This window comes from Caretta caretta, chromosome 8 (assembly GCF_965140235.1).
Source record: "Caretta caretta isolate rCarCar2 chromosome 8, rCarCar1.hap1, whole genome shotgun sequence".
NCBI lineage: Eukaryota > Metazoa > Chordata > Testudines > Cheloniidae > Caretta > Caretta caretta.
The window spans coordinates 39,562,824-39,582,674 of NC_134213.1; the positions used below are offsets into that span (position 1 = coordinate 39,562,824).

At 54.1% G+C, this 19,851-nt stretch overlaps 1 protein-coding gene across 2 annotated transcripts; it reads left to right on the forward strand.

Annotated features, from left to right (window-relative positions):
• The first annotated feature begins 4,934 nt into the window (after positions 1–4,934).
• LOC125641233 (proteinase-activated receptor 4) lies at positions 4,935–19,080 on the forward strand. 2 transcript variants are annotated; one of them, XR_007358007.2, is made up of 2 exons: positions 4,935–5,415; positions 5,645–7,452. XR_007358007.2 is itself a non-coding variant. In XM_048860830.2 (2 exons), exons 1-2 carry the CDS (start codon positions 5,262–5,264, stop codon positions 18,111–18,113), a joined length of 1,197 nt encoding a protein of 398 aa, XP_048716787.1. In that variant the 5' UTR covers positions 4,935–5,261; the 3' UTR covers positions 18,114–19,080. The 2 variants fall into 2 exon arrangements, 1 of the variants encoding a protein (XP_048716787.1); XM_048860830.2 differs by lacking the exon at positions 5,645–7,452 and adding an exon at positions 17,071–19,080.
• Positions 19,081–19,851: the final 771 nt, after the last annotated feature.

Here is a 19,851-nt window from a genome sequence, read left to right on the forward strand (position 1 = left end):
CAGTGTCTATGCAAGGTGCTCACGGCCCTATCTGGCTGCCTGGCCCTTGCAGCCAGCATTGCCCTGGACTCACGGCCACAACCACCACCTGGTGCTTTCTGTGGGAGCCCCACTCCTGCCTCAGCCTGGCAGAACCCGGCTGTTCTCTCTCCATCTCATCCAGCTGGATCCCCCACACGAACGGCTCAGAGGACCAGCTGGTGGCACAGGCCTCTGCCTGGTTGGGGAGGATCTCATCTGGAAAATGTACTGTAGGGGCCCCCAGCAACGCTTCCTTCCCCATCAAAGCTAGTTGGGCTACAACAGCTGCTTGCCTGGAGCTAGAGCTCTGTCCCAGGTATGCCCCTCACCCTGCCCTGGCCCAGAGGTGGGCACAGTGTGGGACTCGCACATACCTGAGTCCTGCGGGAGCTGGGCCCTTGGGGTGACTGGCTCTGGCTCTCTTCTGATGCCTGTGATAGTCCACAGGAAAGTGAGGGTTGGCACATCTGTGCCAGTGCAGTTACAGGGGAGAGGACATCCCTCCAATTGCGGGGCAGGTAAGAGCTGCGACCTCAGCTCCTGATGTGGTTCCAATTCCTGGGAGGCTCCTTGGGCTGGGAGTCTGGACAGGGCCGGAGGACACGGTTCAGCAGTAGTGCCGCAGTATGTAAGGACCTGGCTGGCCAGGTAGCCAGCACAACTGTCCCCTGCTCCCCAGGCCCGTTGGTTATCCTGGCCAGCCTTAAAGGACTGAACAGCAGCTCTGGCCGTTCCAAAGCTGGTACACTCACAAGAAGCATGAGCAATGTCTTTCCTTGGGGGAGGGGCTCGAAGGCCCCTTGGGGGAGGGGAGATTGGGGGCAAGTGAGTCCGGGGGGGTGCTAGGACAGTGCTCTGGTGTGGAGGGGGCCCCCTGGAAGAGGCTGAGATTATCACCTGATAAACTGTTGCCATTTGGTGTCAAGGATCCAGGCCAATCCTGCACTTGCATCCATCATGCACTAGCTACAAAGCTGTGTCTTTCCTTGCTTTCCCTTGTCCTCTTCCTGCTCTGCCATCCCCATCTTCCCCTTCCCCTCTGCCTCCAGCTCCCTCTCTCTGTCTCATACCATTCCTATCTGAGGCATTGCCACCCATGTGTTCCCTCCTCGATTAGCCTCATTTCCTGCGACTCGTTAATATTGCCCGATCCACCATGCCCCTTCCCTTTGCTCCACCTTCTCCCCACAAGGAGCTTCCCTGCACCCGGGGACCTGACTGGGGATGGGGCTGAGGGTGATTCATGGGACAGGGACAGCCTGGGGTTTGGCCCACAGGAGCCAGGCTGGAGAAGAGGTGTGTGGTACATAGAGACGCCCAGATAAATCCTGGAGCGGAGCAGAGCAGATCAGGGTGAATAACTGAGGTTTTGGATTGGCGGCAATTCTGAAATATAGAAGAAAAACACTGGATTCAGCTCCAGCCAAATCTGAACTGGTTTGTGATTGTTAGTGAATCGAAAAAGCCATTTTTGGTCTGTTCGAGAGCGGGGATGTCCTGGGGTGGCACTGGGCATGTGGAGCTATTGGTTAGCCTGGCCCTGGGGGAGAGGGCTGGGGAGCAGGGCAGTTCTAAATCCTGGGACTGAAACATTCCAAGCCCGCAAGCTGGGGGAGCTTTGGGGGACCTGTCACTGAGGGATGTCTGGGGCTGGGAGGCTCCTTGCCAGCTTTGAAGAGTAGCTGTGGCTCACTCGCCCCATGCAGCACCCATGGCCCGAGTGCTATCCCTGCACCGTACATAGTTACAAGGCCTGGGGCCCCTTGCTGAATGGGGCAGTGTCAGCCCCTAGCACTGTGCCCTCACCTGCCGCTCCAGTGTAATCTGGCCCGTGGTTCTGAGCTACACAGGTCAGTGACTAGTAGTGAGTATTAGTTAAATCCCCAGGGATGGGCATTTGCTCAGTTCTACATTTTCTGCTGTTACTTTAAACCAATCCATGGATCAACGCTGCTCTCCCCACTGTGCTCTAGCGACTTGCCCACTATGACCTTTCAGCGCTCAGGCACTTCCAGGCTCTTCTCACCTAAACAAGGTCAGAACTTTGTAGCTGGGCAAATCCCTCTTCTGACTCGTAGCCCAGAAACACAGCCTGACTTATCTCAATTCATCCAAGACTAGTCAGTCTCCCTTCAGGGGCAGGTTTCGGCTGGTTCTCTGGCTGGGCAAACAGGGATTTGCAGCTCTAGCATGGGAACAGTTTTGCAACATTAACCATGATGATCAAACCCAGCATGTCAGCTGATGTGCTAGGCCCCAATCCTGTAGCCAGATCCAAGGGGGCAAGCCCAATGGGTCTCTCATGGACACAGGTAGGGCTCCCACCTCTGAGGTGCAAAATATGGGCCTCGTGGGCTGATCCTGAGCCCATAACACTGGCCAGCTGGCAGTGGGCACTGAGCACCCGTCCAGCTTTCCTGGGACAGGTACCTCAAAAAATGGATGCTACTGAGAAAACCTGAACAGGTGGCAGCTCTACTGTGGTGTCCTGCTGCACAGATATGACCAAGGGATTGGGACCTGAGTGAGTTTATTGGTGGTTTAAATGACAGAGGCTGGGGCCCCCTGTTCCAGGCCCATTCTTAATCTCACCCCAGGCCCAGCCTGACCTCCAGGAAAAGGTGTCATGGGGCCTCACTGCTTCTGAGCTCTGTCATGTTCTCCACCCCAGGTCAGTTCTCTGAAGCGTGGCACTAGCTCTGATGTTGCTAAGCCTGGCTCCTGCAACGTCCCTGCGGCGCCCTGTTCCACCAGCCCAGCTCTTCGGAACATTCTGAAAATAGAATTGGTTGAATAATGCAGAAAAGTCCTGAATAATTTATTCACCGAATAACAATATTATTCACCATCTCCATTATTCAGCCAGCTGCACAGGGCTAGAGCCCGGCTCAGGGCTTTTTGCTGTTCAGAAGGCGCCACACTGCAGTAACGGCTGCCCAGTCTGCCCCAGTCCTGCTGGGAGGCGGCGGGATTTCTGCTCTCTTTGCTGGTGCTTTATTGGTGTAAGATGGCTGCAGGTGAGAGAGGCCCTGGGCAACAGCACAGCAGCCTGGGCTGTTAGTTATGGCTTGGAATAAGGGGGTGAGATAGAAGCCACAGGGCACGGTCACTCTGCTGGCCTTTCTCTAGGGACCCATAAAGGGTGCACAGGGAGTCGGGCCAGTGGCTCCTTCTCCCTTTTTCCCATTGCTCGTTCCCCCTGCCCCCAGTATCTCATTGCAGGAAGCTGCATGGTTGGCTGGCCAAGGAAGGATGGGTGGGAGAAGGGAGTCATGACCAAGTTTTCCAAAGTGCTCAGCTCGCAGAGGAGGATGAGAGTGGCAGGGGCTGCTGGGGGTTGTGCTGCTTTGACAGCCTGCTGCTAAGGAGGTGCCTGCACTGGCCAGCTCGCAAGAAAGCTAAAGGCAGCAGGAGGTCGGGGGGTGGGGGGAAGCTAGAGAGCAGACCAGGAAACTGCATGTAGAGGTGGGTTGTAGCGGCTGCAAGATTCACACTCGGTGCTGCAGCTTGGTCCTGCTCTATTGGGTCCTCTCCATGCATCACTGGTACGTCCAGCAATGGGGCAAGTGGGGATGAGTTGGTCCATCCCTGCACCACGGCGCTTGGGGGGGATGCAGGAGGGGAGTTCCCCTTGCTGCAGCTGCTGCAGCTAAAGCAATGATGGGTGCTCCCACACCATTGCAGTGGCCTGAGTGAGCGGCAGCCGGCTCGGTGCAAGCCTCAGCGAGAGCTGGATGTCTTAGCAAGCAGCCACAGCATTTCTAGGAGCCTGCAGCACACTGTCCTACCCCGCCATGCATCCGATCCCTGCCCATCCTAGTCATTCCACGATGCACAGCTCTTTGGGAATCACCCATCTGTCACTGTGTCACTGGACCTTACAGTGTGTGCACCCTGTGGAAAAGTCCTCCTGGGTGTAAAGGAGAACAAGGAGTTTCCAGAGGCTTCCCCTTGGAAAAGGACCCAGTTCTCTATGAAATGCTCCGGATGTCTAGAGTAATTTCTACAGGCCCCTATTAAATGGCTAGAGAACCCAGTAGTTTAATCCTTATTCCAGCCTGTTGCTCTGTCCCACAAGGGCATGGGATGGGGAGAAGTCTTTGGCCAGCCAAAGAACTGTTTGTTCCTTTCAGCCCCAGTATCTGGTTGCTGGCCGTGGATGTTTCCAAGGGACCTGGGCCAGATTTTTTAAGTTGCCGAGAGGCACCGGCTGGGACTTTCCAAAGTGCCTTGGTGCAGCTAAATACTGTTACAAATGTTACACTGCTGAGCTGTGATTCTGCTGCTTAGGGCCCAGGACTGGCTCCCCAGGCTGACTACAGGGTGTCTCGCAACCTGCTAGCTGCCGTGTGTGCCTATGGCATGTCTATGTCTCTGGCTCTCCCTGGCAGGTGTAGGCATTTGAAAATCCGGACCCCCTGTCTGGTTGCCATTACGCTGTCCTGGCTGTATGCCCCCAGAGACATGCTGTTGTTGCCGGCACCCAGTGCCGAGAGGCAAAACAACAGCAGGGGTTGGTTCACTACCCGGTATGCTTCACCCAATAATCACAACGGGGTGGAGAAGCAGGAAAGTTTATTTGCAGCTGCAAAAAGGTACAGGGAGAATAGAATCTCAAATCCTGCACACAGAGCAGGAAGTTATACAGGCTTTTATACATTTTTTTTAAGCATACTTATTTAATAGCAAGCTGCCCTAAGTATCCATATAGCCAGCTAATTTAGTTACCAGCTAGTTTCCTTGTTTTTTGTATTATTTGTTAAACTATACATAAAGCTGCTTTATTTAGCATTGTTTTTTTATATTTGCCCTGTTTGGCCTTGTTTAGTTTCAGGCAGTTTGACTCTGCAACATATTGTTGCAGATTCTCAACATAACTGCTGCGAGTGCCTCCAGGCGGGGGGGCCAGCCAAGGACACCTGGGCCTAGTGCGAGGGGGCTTCATCAACACTCGTGGTCTTCCATCCCCTCGAGTTACCTAGTGGCCATGCCCCAGTGTCCCCAGCACTGTGGCTGGGAACATTTCAGGCCTCCTCTGTCAGCTCCTCAGGTGTGAGCGCCTGCCCTGGGCGTTCAAACGCAGAATCACAGAGACCCCGGCCTGCAAGGAAAGAGGAAGAGAAAGCGACAGAAAAGGAACCAGAGAGGGAGTTGTCTAGCGCCTGTGCCATCACTGGGACTCTCCCCGCAGGGGCCGCCCCCTCATCCAGCACTTTACAGAGCCTGACAATGCACCACGCATGTGCTGCACTCGCTGCCCCAGTTCAGATGAAGTCAAGCCTGCCTGGGTTGTAAACATGTTGTCCCTGCAGTCTGGGCCATACTCTGCAGCTCTCTGCACCTCACTTCTACTCACCTGCACCTGGCTGGGCTGGGCTGAGCAATGCCCCACAGGTAAGCGCCCTGCGAGGCTCCTTTGCTCCACATGGTGAGGAGGTTTTCCCCTCCCGCCCCCCCGCTTCAAGCCATCCCAATGCCCATGGGGGTCTCCCCTCTTGGGCTCACTGCAGCGGGGGCAGGGAGCAACTCCGGGGAGGACTCTCTTAGCACTGGCTGGGTAGAATTGGATACGCTGCTTATAAGGTTGCATAAGGCAAGTGGGTTCTTCCTTCTCTCTGCCTAGGTGCCGAGCTGCCTGGTGGGTGAGGCCAGGGCCCCACAGGCCATCGGGATGAATGCATTGCCATGGCTTCCTGTTTGGTGCAAGGATTTCTTGCTCCCAGAGGCCTCAGCTGGACACCTGTCTGATGGGTGAGAGCCTGGCTATGAATCCCATGACCTGGGGGGGAATTCCCACCCATAGCCCAGGGCTTATAGTGCATTGTGTCCGAGCCCTCCTGTCCCCACTCTGACCGGCTGGCCAGCCGCTGTTTGTTGTCAGGATGTCAGGCCCGTGGGCTCTGTTATCACGGAGGACTGCTATTGCTGAGGCGGTGGAGCAGGGATGTGCTTGCCCATTTGGAGCTGGGAGCATTTGGGGCAGGCTGTTTGTTCATCTCAGAGCAGTGGCTCTCAACCTTTCCAGACAACTGGACCCCTTTCAGTCTGATTTGTCTTGTGTACCCCAAGTTTCACCTCACTTAAAAACTACTTGCTTATAAAATCAGACATAAAAATGCAAAAGTGACTCAGCTCATTGTTACTGAACAACTTTCTCATTTTTACCATATAATTATAAAATAAATCAATTGGGATATAAATATTGTCCTTACAGTTCAGTGTACAGTATATAGAGCAGTATAAACAAGTCATTGTCTGTATGAAATTTTAGTTTGTACTGACTTCACTAGTGCTTTTTCTGCAGCCTGTTGTAAAACTAGGCAAATATCTAGATGAGTTGATGTACCCCCTGGAAGATCTCTGCATACCCCCAGGAGTGCACATACCACTGTTTTAGAGACAGTCAGACTGAGACTCCGCTGGGGTTGGGGGAGGAGGGATGGGAGCCATGAACTTCCTTCTTCTCAGCTGGTAGACTTTCCAAATGAAAAAGCCATGGGCTTGTGGGTTGGGCTCCCTTCCTTCACCTTGGCTGGGTAGAAATAACACCAAATGCCCCTGCTGGCCTGCAATGCTCCCTGCCTGGTCCGAGAGCCAAGGGGCAGGCTTGGGCGCAGGCTGCAGGAAATCCATCCAGCTGGGTCTGAAACATGACCGAGGAACATTGCAGGCTGCTGTTTGGCTCCTACATCCATCTGCAGGGAGGTGGTGGAATCTCCTTCCTTAGAAGTTTTTAAGGTCAGGCTTGACAAAGCCCTGGCTGGGATGATTTAATTGGGTATGGGTCCTGCTTTTGAGCAGGGGGTTGGACTAGATGACCTCCTGAGGTCCCTTCCAACCCTGATATTCTATGATTCTATGCAGGCACCTAAAGGAGTGGTTTGATTTTCAAAGGTGCTGAGATCCCACTGGAGTCAACAGGAGTGGCTGGGGATTCGCTGCCTTTGAAAATCAGGCCATCTACTTAGGGCCATCTAAATATGGACCCAGGAGCCTGCCCGTAAGCCACCCATGTTGACAATCTTATCTGAAGGTTTTTGGTTTCCCCTGGTGCTTTATGCCCTCCTGTCTGCAACTCAGGTGAGCTCTCTACCTCCCTCCCTGGGAACCGCCCCTCCCCACGTGCCTGAATTCCTGGGTTCAGCGGCTCCGTGCACTTGTAACATTCCCCCTGCTGTGGACGGTGGCAGGGCTGGATGCACAGTGCTTCACAGACATAAATGGGGCTGGTGCACTGGGCCCATGGTATCATATTCAGGAAGCGTGTTGTGGGTATCACAATCACAGCAGGTCGATGCATGGCCTCCCTGCATGACTACATCCTGGATGCGGCAGTATCCAACGCTCTCGGCCACTCGGCCAGCTGTCATAGAATCCAATGGCTGTAAAGGAGGCTGGGGAGGACAGCTCAGCTTTATGGAGCACAGCATGAGCAGCACTGTGCTCACGTGCATACCTTACAATGCTGTGCATTCTTTATGCCCGTGCCAGAGGGGATGTTACAAGTCGATACATTAAGCTCAGCTGCGTGGAGCCAGCTACTTGGCTCCATGCAGCTGAGCGTAATGCATTGACTTGTAACATCCCCTCTGGCACGGGCATAAAGAATGCACAAATGCATTAACCATCCAACCTGCACCCTCTGCTAGAAACCCAGTCAGCACTAATGCCTGCACCCTGGGAAAACTCTCTGTGTTTAGCAAGAGCAAACAGAAACCACAATCCCAACTGCTGTCTGCTGCTGCCTGCCGAGTCTCTCTCTCTCTCCTGAGTCCTGCAATCCTGCTGGGGCTGCAATCACCCCTGTGCATGAGGGGAGCTGCAGGCACCTCCCAGCTCTGCACACAGGTTGCTATCTCGGTTGGCTCAGGCACCATGGGAAATGTGGCTGTATCTCTGATGTCGCTATATCTGCCTCCCCAGGGCTGTCGGCTCAGCCCAGGTCCCGCTTTCCAGTGGGGCGGTTGGAGATGGCTTTCCTCGCTGTGTCAGCCCAGATAACACTCTGGTCGACCCTTGGCTTGACAATCAGTGAATTGTGTGCTCAGTTCCTCTTTCCTCAGTTCCTTGTCGGCTGTTCCCCTGGACGTTTTCCACTGTTGCCGGCACAGAGTGCCCGAAGCAAGCAACAGCTGGGTTCGTTGCCCGGTGTGCGTCGCGCCAATGACCATAACGGGGTGGCGAAGCAGAGAGATTTATTTGGAGCTCCAAATAGGGCGCAGGGAGACTGAGCTGTCTCAAATCCTGCAGCAGCGCAGCAAATTCCAGTATACATTTTATACCTTTGCCTATTTCACTATACAAGCTTATGCAACCAATTACCTGTTGCCCCATACAATACCGTAGCCAATCAGCTAAAGCAGCCAGTTGTGGTTTTCCTCAGTAGCATCGCCCAAGCCTTGCCCTATTTGTTACTGGTTTTTGCTAAACATTTCTGCCTTATCCATCTGTTTCCCAGGCTGAAGCTGGCCTTGGCTGGCGAGCCGTGTGCAAACCTGTCTGTTTGTGCTAGCTTCCTCAGAGATATGCAGGATCACAGAGAGTTCAAGGAGCAAAGGGGCCTTGGTTTATCCAGGCCTAGAGCAGGAGGGCTTCCTTGACACTCGTGGTCTTCCACCCTCCCGAGTTACCTAGTGTAGTGCCCAGTGTCACCAACACCATCACCCAGGCTGCTGCCAGTGCAGTCCGCTGAGGTATTCCACCCGGCCAGTGCAGCTCCTTGCCAAGCTCTGAGCAGCCGTGGTCAGGCTGCTGACTCAGGCTTTCCACTGGGCTGTGCGGTTGAGTTCATGTGCTCCAACAGCCAGCCTTTGCTCAGACTCAGCCCGAGAGAGTTGGGCGCCATTATCAGTTTTCACTTGCAGCACTGGCCAGCTGGGGCTGTGTTAGTGTCTGCGAGAGGATCCAGTTCCCAAAAGCCTAGCCATCAGCTCTTACCGAGTAGTCTGGCCATTTTGCTACAGTTCAGGCCATTCTCACTTGGTCCAAGCTTGGGTTGCCATGTCACGTGTTATACATGGCTCCTTTGCTTGGCCTTTCACAAGGGCTCCAATTTCCAGTCCCCCTGTGGCCAGAATGGCACCTCTCAATCGTTGCAGACACTCGTGTGTGCGACTCAGTCGCTAGCAGGGATCCCTGCCGAAGTCTGAGGCCTCAGAACTCTGCATATGCTGGATCTTGGCCCTTTGGGTGTGGCCTCCCCGATCCCTACCACTGTCAGCGCCATGGGCTTTCCCATCTAGCCGTCCTGCTGGAGCAGTTGCTTCAGGGCCGTGGGGCCTCATTTTGGCACTGATGCTATTGAATCTGTGTCAGGTGTGGCTCTGACACACAGGAATTCAGCAAAGCGACTTTGCCCAGCTTCTGCCCTGAAGGTTGCTAAGGCAGGAGTTCGGGCCCATCTTGTAGGGCACTTCTAGGCTGTGTGGTGCAGCAGCAGCAATGAAGTGTTAGGCTGATGGCAGGTGTTGAGTCTTTGCTGTCTGTGCAACATTAAGAAAGAGGAAGCCACATGGGCACTGCTGATGACTGGTTTTAGTAACCACATGCAAAGCAGGCCTAGTTATATATATATACGTGCACTATTGCCCTGTTAAGATCTGGTGGCTTCTGCTATCGAGGACTGGAAGACTCACTGTCCAATACCCGTCCATTACACAAAGGTGTTCTGAAGATATTTTCTAGAAGGGCATGGTTCAAATTGACACTGACCACTTCTTGGACATGGCTGAATCTCTCATACTCTGCCACTTATCACAGATGGGGTCAGGTTCCCGGAGCAGCATGCTGTGTGGGGAACCCAGCCTCTGGACTCCTGTGTGTTTTAAGCCTCCTGAATCTGAACAGTGTCCAGGCACTGCCCCAGGCTTGGGGTCCCTCTAGAGTGACCAGATGAAACGGACAAAATATTGGGACACATGGGGGAAGCAAAAAAAAAAAAAAAAGCAGCCGGAGCATCGGAACGTCTGGTCACCCTAGGTCCCTCAGCATACTCAGGGTGCACACCATCGATCTAGCACCCCCTCCTGAGAGCTGGAGCCTACATGGTGCCCCTGAACTAGTACTGGCCCTTGGACTCACCCTGGAGCATAAACACGTGCTCTCCCAGAACTTCAGCGAAAGTGTGAACCTTCTGGGTTACGGTTAACTATCTCAGGGGTAGCACGGAACACACAGACACTTTGCACAGAGCTCCATAACACTGGTGCTCTTTACTAAATCACACACAAGAAATACACAGATTAGGGTTGTCGATTAATCACAGATAACTCACGTGGTTAAATCAAAAAAATTCATCATGATAAAAAAAATTCATTGCGATTAATTGCAATTTTAATCGCACTGTTAATCAATAGAATACCAATTGAAATGTATTAAATATTTTGGATGCTTTTTCTACATTTTCAAATATATTGATTTCAGTTACAACACAGAATACAAAGTATATACTACTCACTTTATATTATTATTTTTGATTACAAATATTTGGACTCTAAAAATGATAAACAAAAGAAAGTATTTTTTCAGTTCACCTCATATAAGTACTGTAGTGCAATCTCTTTACCATGAAAATACAACTTACAAATGTAGACTTTTTTTTTGGTACATAACTGCACTCAAAAACAAATCAATGCAAAACTTTAGCGCCTACAAGTCCACTCAGTCCTACTTCTTGTTCAGCCAATTGTTAAGACAAACAAGTTTGTGTACATTTACAGGAGATAATGCTGCCCACTTCTTATTTACAATGTCACGGGAAAGTGAGAACAGGTGTTCGCATGGGACTTTTGCAGCTGGCATTGCAAGGTACGTGCCAGATATGCTAAACATTCGTATGCCCCTTTATGCTTCGGCCACCATTCCAGGGGACATGCTTCTATGCTGATGATGCTCATTAAAAAAATAATGCGTTAATTAAATTTGTGACCGAACTCTTTGGGGGAGAATTGTATGTCTGCGGCTCTGTTTTACCCACATTCTGCATATATTTCATGTTATAGTAGTCTCAGATGACTCAGCACATGTTCATTTTAAGAACACTTTCGCTGCAGATTTGACAAAACGCAAAGCAGGTACCAATGTGAGATTTCTAAAGACAGCTATAGCACTTAACCGAAGGTTTAAAAATCTGAAGTGCCTTCCAAAATCTGAGAGGGATGAGGTGTGGAGCATGCTTTCAGAAGTCTTAAAAGATCAACTCTCTGATGCGGAAACTACAGAACCCAAACCTTTTACTGGTGGCATCTGACTCAGATTATGAAAATGAACATGCATCGGTCCGCATTGCTTTGGATCGTTATCGAGCAGAACCCATCATCAGCATGGACGCTGATGGAATGATGAATGAAGCACAAAGGGACATATGAATCTTTAGCACATCTGGTATGTAAATATCTTGGGACACCAGCTGCAACAGTGCGAACGCCTATTCTCACTTTCAAGGGACACTGTGAACAAGAAGCAGGCAGCTTTATCTCCTGCAAATGTAAACAAACTTGTTTGTCTGAACAACTGAACAAGAAGTAGGACTGAGCGGACTTATAGGCTCTAAAGTTTTACATTGTTTTATTTTTGAATGCAGTTATTTTTTGCAAATAATTCTACATTTTTAAGTTCAACTTTCATGATAAAGAGATTGCATTACAGTACTTGTATTAGGTGAATTGAAAATACTATTTCTTTTGTTTTTTATAGTGCAAATATTTGTAATAAAAATAAATATAAAGTGAGCACTGTACACTTTGTATTCTGTATAGTAATTGAAATCAGTCAATTTGAAAATGTAGAAAACATCCAAAATATTTAAATAAATTGTATTCTATTATTGTTTAATCGCACAATTAATCTCTATTAATTTTTTTAATTGTTTGACAGCCCTAACACAGATCCATACAAAATAAACCCTACCTGCATTTCCCCCCATTCAGCTCCTTGGGAGGCCATCGTCAGGTAGATGGGTCCCACCACAACATCCAGCTTCCCTCATCTTAAACTGGTGAAAAATGAGCACAGAGAGAGGGACACACGCACACCAGCTTCTGCCCTTCTAGTCCTGCAGTCACCAGCAGGTGACTTTGTTGCCAGACAACCGCTCCCCTGACAGACCAGTTCTCCAAGGTAAAATCCAGCCTTTTGTCCAAGGGGCTTCCTTTTACAATGGAGGCCCATCAAGATTTAATGCCCCTCTGCTGTCCTAGGAGGAGGCGATACCAGATCATAAAGGATACACAGAGCCCAGGGGGCATTCCTGATTAAGTTGTACAGGTTGGTTTCCAAAATCACTCCAACACTACAGCAAGTAGAGCAGGTCAACATGGTTTTGAACAAAAAAATCCTAGCTGGATTTTATCGGAACTCCAAGAGACCAGGTCCATTTGGCTAGAAGTTTTCTGTGGAAAAATGATGCCACTGTCCAGACAAAACATTTGAGTATTTTGTGTTTCATGTTGATGTTTGGAAACTGAAACACAACAACAAAAATGGTTTCCAATTTGGTTTGAGTATTTTGGGGACTTCCACTTGTAAAAGGGGTGTTTGCCAGATTTGTGCCTAGTTCCTGCTCCTGTGCATCTCAGTGATTTGTAGTTTCTGCATTGGCATCAGGACTGGGTGGTGAGTACTTGTCTCTGTTTGATAGCTTTGTCATGTGCTTTGCAGACCAAGACACTGTCTGGGAATGGCACACATTGGTGGGCAAACTGGAACAGGTTGCTGTAAATCTTCAGCGCCCCCTTATGGCAAAACCAGGCAACACAGCAACTCTGCCTCATTTTCCCTATTCCTTTGATGTACCAATTACCATCTAGCCTGCTTGTTTGGGTCTTTGATGTCACCTCAGCCCTCTGGCCAGGTTGTTGCTAGTCCTTTCCTCTTTTGGGATGGTAAACAGTCCACAATGTCAGGAGGCCAGATGCCCTAGATGAGGGGCTCACAGTCCCTGGCCTCTTTGGGCCTGGCTTGCTTTTTCAAGGCTTTAACAACCCAGGTGTAAGGGCCTGGGACGTAGGCAATCTGGCCTAGCACTCAAAGCTGGGGTGGTGGCCACACATCAAGGATGGCATTGAGGCTTCAGTCAGCAAGCAGGGACTGGATTAATCACTAGAGCCATGATCCATAGGCAAGTGTCAGGTTCAGGTACGGGTGGAGAGCTGAGGTAGCCAGGCTGGGGTCAGAGACAGCGATCAGGAAGCCAGGCTCAGTCTGGAGTCACAGCTGACCAGAAGTCTGTGTTTCTATCCAGACAACTTCCTGGGCCAACCTCCAGGCTTAAATAGTGAGCATGGGCCAATCAGAAACCTGTAGGGTGCTCTCACTCAGGACCCTTTGGGCAGTACTTCCTGTGGTGCCTAATCTTCCTGTGGCACTCAGCATGGCCTCCTGGTAGTGACGTGGAAACGTCAGCCAGTCCAATCTCGGTCTCCCGCCCTACTTCCTTGCAAATGGCTGAACTATTTTGGCTGCAACTTTCCTCCCAAAGTTCAGCCTGAGGCAGGCACCCTGCGTGGACAATTTCAGCCCAAGTGGATAAGTAAAGCTGTAGGGAACTGAAAACAGGGCCCTGTAACAGGAAGTGCTGGGCAACCTTAATAACAGGTGGTGCTACCAGCCTAGTTCACCCTGTGAAAAGTCCACTGCTATTTTCCTATGTATATCTCCCCTTAACTTCACCCCATTGCTCCTAGTCGGACCCCCCTTCTGCCTGCTCTGCCCTTGGCGTGCTCCCACTCAGATCCCTACGGCTGGGGAGTGCGGCCCTGCTTAGCCATTGCTTCTTCGCCAAGCTAGGCTTTCTTCTGTCTTTACCAGGGAGGGCTGAGCTGCGTTGCACATACCCTGGGTGAGGGGTAGGGGCAGAAGGCATGCTGCTGTAACACACATCAAACTCCAGTAGTGGGCTCTGTGGGCCCGGGATTCTTGCTCAGTCCTGCTAAAACGAACACCTGCAATCAGAGCAGCAAGAGATTCAGGGTCTGTCTGGAGCAGGGCTCAGATGGAATTGTCTCAAACACAGTTTAATGTGCAACTCAGTAGTCTACTACCATGAGCCCTGTGGTTAAAGTGCTCTGCTCCCAGCGGTCAAGGACTACCACACAGAATACCAACAAACTGCAGCTAATTTCCTGTAACAGCGTCTGTCTGGTACTTTGAACCAGGCTCTAGTTAAGCATTAGCTGCTCTCGAACCTTTAAAGCATAAACTCCGCGCAGACACCTGTAACACACAGCAGAGCGCTAGGCTCCTCCTCAGAACAGGGCTGAGACTAACTGCCCCTGGACCACAGCAACCCCAGCCACCCAGGCAGGGTGTGTCCCGACATCCCAGCCTCTGGGGAGCACAGGCTGTGTGTGTCTGGCTGGGTGTTCTGGGAGGGTGGAGGGCCAGCAAGCTGAGACACTGTGAAAACCTCAGTGAGCAGTGGAAGCTCACAGCATGCCCCTGGTGCATCTGCCACTTTGCAGTGTGTCCGGGCTGCTGCTGCTGGCAGCATCCTTTGATCTAGGAGATTTTCGACTGAGTCCTTGGGCTTCTCCCCACAGCTCTGGCAGCTCTCAACAGGCTGGGCCCAGGGGAAGGGCTGTCAGAGGCTCGGGACCTTCCTTCTTTTTGAATATGGTTCCTAACACCTAATCTGGAGCCTGGCCGGCCCAGCCCTGGGGATGGAGGCCATGCTGGGCCAGTCCACCTGGCCCTGACCTGATGCCAGGAGTCATTGGAGGAAGCCCTGGCCCTGCCATCCTCTGCCTGCAACTGGCTTCTCACTCCAGGAATGACCTGGGGGAGGTGATGGATTCTTTGGGGCCTAGTGTGCAGGAATCAGCTCACCAGGGTGGGAGGGCTCTGGGCAGTGGGGGGATGGGGGGGGGGAACAGCAGGGGCTATCAGTTCTGGTCACTTCTTACACATCCGCCCCGGGGCTCCAGTGACAGCCTCTGGGAGCCTGGGATTCAAAGGCAAGGCCATGTGCTCGCAGTGCCTGTACAGCAGGGCTCATGGCTGGGCCTGGAGAGCACATCCATGCCACTCATTCCTCCCCCACCTGGGCCATAAGCAGGGGCAGGATGCTCTGTGGCTCTCCCATGGCTGCCCTGCACAGTGCCCCCTGCAGGAGGCAACTATAACACAGACAGGGGGCCCAGCGTGTCCTCTGGGAAGTGCCCCCAAGATGGGGCATTGCCTGGGTCTGCCCTCCAAACACCCCAGCCCGCTCCCAAATGGGGTCCTCCTGGCTTAGTCCACGGGGCTCACCCCTACAGCAGCCCCCTTCTTTCCCTGCGCTCCCAGCACTCTGTGTGCTCGCGGCCTCACCGACATGGGTAAGACTGGGGAGACCCTGCTGCGAGCAGCCAAGAGCAGGGGCTGAGCCCTGACAGCATCTCCTCCCTTCCCCTCCCATGCCTTGGGGTTGTGTGCCATCCCTGCCCCCCGTATACACGACCTTCCCCCTCTCATACCCAATGTTTCTCTGCCATCTCCTTAGGGGGTGCTCCTGTCCCATTTCACACTGACCCCATCTCCCCCCACCTCTCCCTCACCATGTGCTGTGCTGTGCATGTCCTAGTGCTGCTTCCTCTTTCCTGGCCCCCACACCTGCTCTCCCTGCTCCCCCCAACCTGACTGCGCCAGCCTCCGCAGCATGCAGGCCATGCAGACCCGCCCTCTTCACCACCCGCTTGCCTACCTCAGCTCCGCCCTGGCTGCCTGGCCCTGCTCCTATTCCAAGTCCACCTCAGCGCCTCCCTCTGGTTCCCCCACACCGAGCGCCCCTCCTCCACATGCTTATCCTGCCTTCCGAGTGGCAGGGTGACACTGGCAGCTCCTCAGGGTGGGCACCCTGCCTGGTAATGCAATCCTGCCCCTCAGCTGGAGCAAGAGCCATCCCCTACCCCCAACAAACATCTGCCCCCCCAAGAAGTTGCCCCCTCCCTCCCCATTGAGCTGCCAAGGGGGGAGGGGTGTGATCAGTGTGGTATGCTACCGGTACTTGGTATCTCTTTGGCCAGGGCTGGGCGATGGGTCTGGGGCGGCTCCCGCTGGGCTGCACTGGGGATAATCCCGGGGGTGAAAGGGCTCCAGGCAGAGCCCAGCCTGGTATTCCAGTGCCTGGGAAACCCGCTCAGTCCAGAGCCAAGGCAGGTGAGCTCAGATTTGTCAGTGGGAGAGCTGAACTCTGAGGCTACACAGAGCTCTTCCTCAGCTGGTAAAGGGGCTCAGGCCAGGGTAAGGAACCCAGCTCCCTCACTTGGGGTGAAAAATCCACCCCCCTGAGCCTCGAGTGAACCGGACCTCCCCCCATGTGGACAGCACTCTGGGGACAGAATCCTTCCAGCGCCTGCCTGGTGTGGGATTAATGACAACACTGGGAGGACCCGCGCCAGTGGCTACACTGAAGCACTGCAGCGCAGTAGCTGTGCCCCAGTAGCGGTTTGAGTGTAGACGTAGCCTCGGAGTGTCACAGCTGAACACTGGGTGGAGAGGTCATTAATGGGTATTGCAAGGGCCCATGCCAGGTGATGGGGCCTGCAAACACCTCTGGCTCCGGGTACCTTTCCCAGCCCTGAAGGAGAGCTGTGTGTGGCTCAAAGCTTGTCTCTCTTCCCATCAGCAGTTGGTCCAGTGAAAGCTGTTCCCTCCCCCACCTTGTCTCTCTAGCATCCTGGGACCCACCTAGCTACTGTTGCAAATCCCCAACCATAGTCACTGGGACCCAGCGTTGTGCTAGAACACTGCCCTCTGATGGCTACTTACAGTCATGGGAAGGCCGGTCTGTGGCTTACACACAGGAGTCAGATCCAGGACTCCTGGGTTTTTATCCTGCCTCTGCCTCTGACTGGCTTCATGGCCTTGGGAGCCTTCTTGCCTTGGGTACCCTTCTGCAGAATGGGGATACCCATGGGTCTGAGTTCCCCCTGCCTGCACAGTGCCCCAAGCAGGGGCTGGGCAGAGCGTTGGTGATCTGTAGGCCTGGCGTCGGGGGGGCGGCAGGCTGTGCCCAGGCTCCTGGCCTGCAGACTGTAGGAATGCCCTTACCCTTCTATCTTGGCCCTGCAGCACCCAGGCAAACCAAAGGCCGAGCCATGATCCGCATCTCAACCTGCGAGGAGGCCGGCAGGAACACCACGTTCTCTGGCTCCTGGCTGGAGTCTCACCTCCGCAGCCCAGTGACCACGCTGGTCCTCCCCATGCTCTACTCCACGGTGCTGCTGATCGGGCTGCCAGCCAATACCCTGGCTTTCTGGGTGTTGGCCACCAAGACCAAGAAATGCTCCTCCACCATCTTCCTGCTCAACCTGGCCGGTGCTGACCTGCTCTTCACCCTCCTGCTGCCCTTCAAGATCTCCTACCATCTGCTGGGCAACAACTGGCTCCTTGGGGACTATGCATGCCGTGCTTTGGTCACCCTCTTCTATGGGAACATGTACGGCTCCATCCTCTTGCTCACCTGCATCAGCCTGGACCGCTACGTCTCGCTGGTGCACCCCTTCCTGTGGAGGGGCTCCTCGCATGTCTGGCAGGCAGTGGGAGTCTGTGTGGGTGTCTGGCTGGCCGTGGGGCTGGGTTTGAGCCCGCTGCTGCGCTACCACCATTCCCAGCCCGTCCTAGAGTTGAACATCACCACCTGCCACGACATCCTCGACCCGGACACAGAGCACGAGCTGGCCTACTACTTCCCTGCACTGGTGGTGGTGGGCTTCGCCGTGCCCTTCGTGCTCATCACCTTCTCCTACGGCTGGGTGCTGGGGTGGCTGCTCCTCAAGGGGCAGCACTATGGCCACGTGGTACGCCTCCTGGCCCTGGTGCTGCTGGTCTTCGCCCTGTGCTTCACGCCCAGCAATGTGCTGCTCTTCTTCCACTACCTGCAGTCCCAGCCCGAGTGGCACAACCGCACCTACACCTGGTATGTGCTGGCCCTGGCCGCCAGCGCCTTCAACAACTGCATCGACCCCTTCATCTACTTCTACGTCTCTCGAGACTTCCGGGCCCGGCTCCGGGCTAGGCCCTGCTGCTGGAGGGGGGATGACAAGTCCTCCTCAGGCAGGGCCTCTGAGAAGTTTATGCTGCCCCAGAGGTCCAGCGAGCAGTGCCAGCGCTAGGCCACGGCCCTGGGGAGCCCTCAGGCAGTGGGAGGGGACTGGGAAGCTGCTTTCTGTTTTCACCACCACTGCCCATGGGGCAACCAAGCGTTTGGAAATGGCTTGCTCCCCAGCTCTGCCCCCAGTGCTTCCTTTGTGACGCAGGGCCCACACCTCGCTCTGCCCCAGCTCTGGGTGAGCTGCACAGAGGGCACCTCCAGCCATGCCACGGGCGCTATCTCAGGAGAGGGAGACAGGGACCAGGAGTAGCACTGACACTGCCTTCCTCTGGGTCCTTGGCTGAGTCCCTTCTCCTTTAAGCGGTGCAGCCCTACCCCATGGGGCTCGGTACCTAATGCACATCAGCCCATCAGTATCCTCAGGCTCTGCACACTCCAGTGAGCTGGACTCACCAGCTGCAGTAGGGTCCCCGTGGTCTCTGGGGGCACACACTGCAAACCGGCAGCATCCTGGACATCCAGATGTGGCTAGGGTCAGGGGTGCCCATGCACACATGGGCCCCAGTTACTGAGTCTGGAACTCAGCTCCGCACTGGCTGCTCCCCGCCCCCCAGTCATGTGTCAATGTGGTGCCATGTTGTATTGACTGTGTGGAGCTGCGCTGAGTCGCGGCCAGGGGCATGTGGCCAGCTTGGCGGAGGGGCTGCTGGCCCCAGTTCAGCCTGTTTGGAATCAAGGGGGTAAAATATTCACTGCTGCGATGCTCAGTAGTGGGGTCGTGTTTGCGCTGTCATTAGGTTTCAGAATCCACCCTTATTCAGATGAGGAGGCAGTTCCTCCCACTGGGAGCTGTCTCAGGCTGGCTGCAGACTCAGGCAGACTCCCTGCATCGGCAACACTGGGATCATGGTTTCGAGGTAACTGCACCCTTGCAAACAGGAGGCTGAGATCCCAGTACAGGTGTCTGCACCGTGGGCCCCGCTCCCGGCCGTGTCCATTAGACTAAAGGCAAAGTGATTTTACCCTCACTGTTTTCTGCGTCCTCGTGTGTCTCATGTACAATCCCCAGCTAGCACCTGTCCCCCCCCCGAGTGAGCCTGGGATGGGGGAGCTCTTCCTTGGGAGGCTGTCCCTCCCTCACCACAGGGTGCTCTCAGCTCAGCCCCAGTGTGACCCTGAGACTCCCCCAGGGCTGACCCACACCCACACCTTGACACCAGCTCCATGCCAGTAACTCAGTGACCCACTGCAGCCTGGAGCACCCCCAGTGCTGGAGCACAAACCTCGCTGTGACCCTCCTCTCAGCTCTGGCCCTCGGCTCCTGATGGGACCCTCAACCCCCCGGATATGCCCAGGGTCCCAGATGGGAGTGCACCCACTGGGGCTCCTGCCATGACCGCCATTTCCCTGCTGCGGCCCTGAGGCCCCCGCTGTGCCCCTTTTCAACATCAGTGTCAGCCCCCAGCCCTCTCCCTTCCCCCAGGGCTCCCTGCAGGGTGAGCACTGTCCCATGATGTGGCTCCCAGCCCCCCCCCCCGATCTCCAGCAGGTGGCCAGGGGCCGCTTTCCTGCTGACAGCTGTGTCATCTCAGCCGCTGCCCGTCATAGAAAGCCGAGCACAGGCTTGAGAGCCAGCACAGTGCTGCTTCCCTCAGAGAAACCCCCTTCCTACGGAGGCATCCCCTCCCTGGGGCTGCCTAGCACTGCAGTAACCGCCAGCCTCCTGCCACGGCAGCAGCATTCCCAGACATGACTCCCCCCATGCCTCGGCAGGGTTGCTGTGTGCATGTCCGTCTATC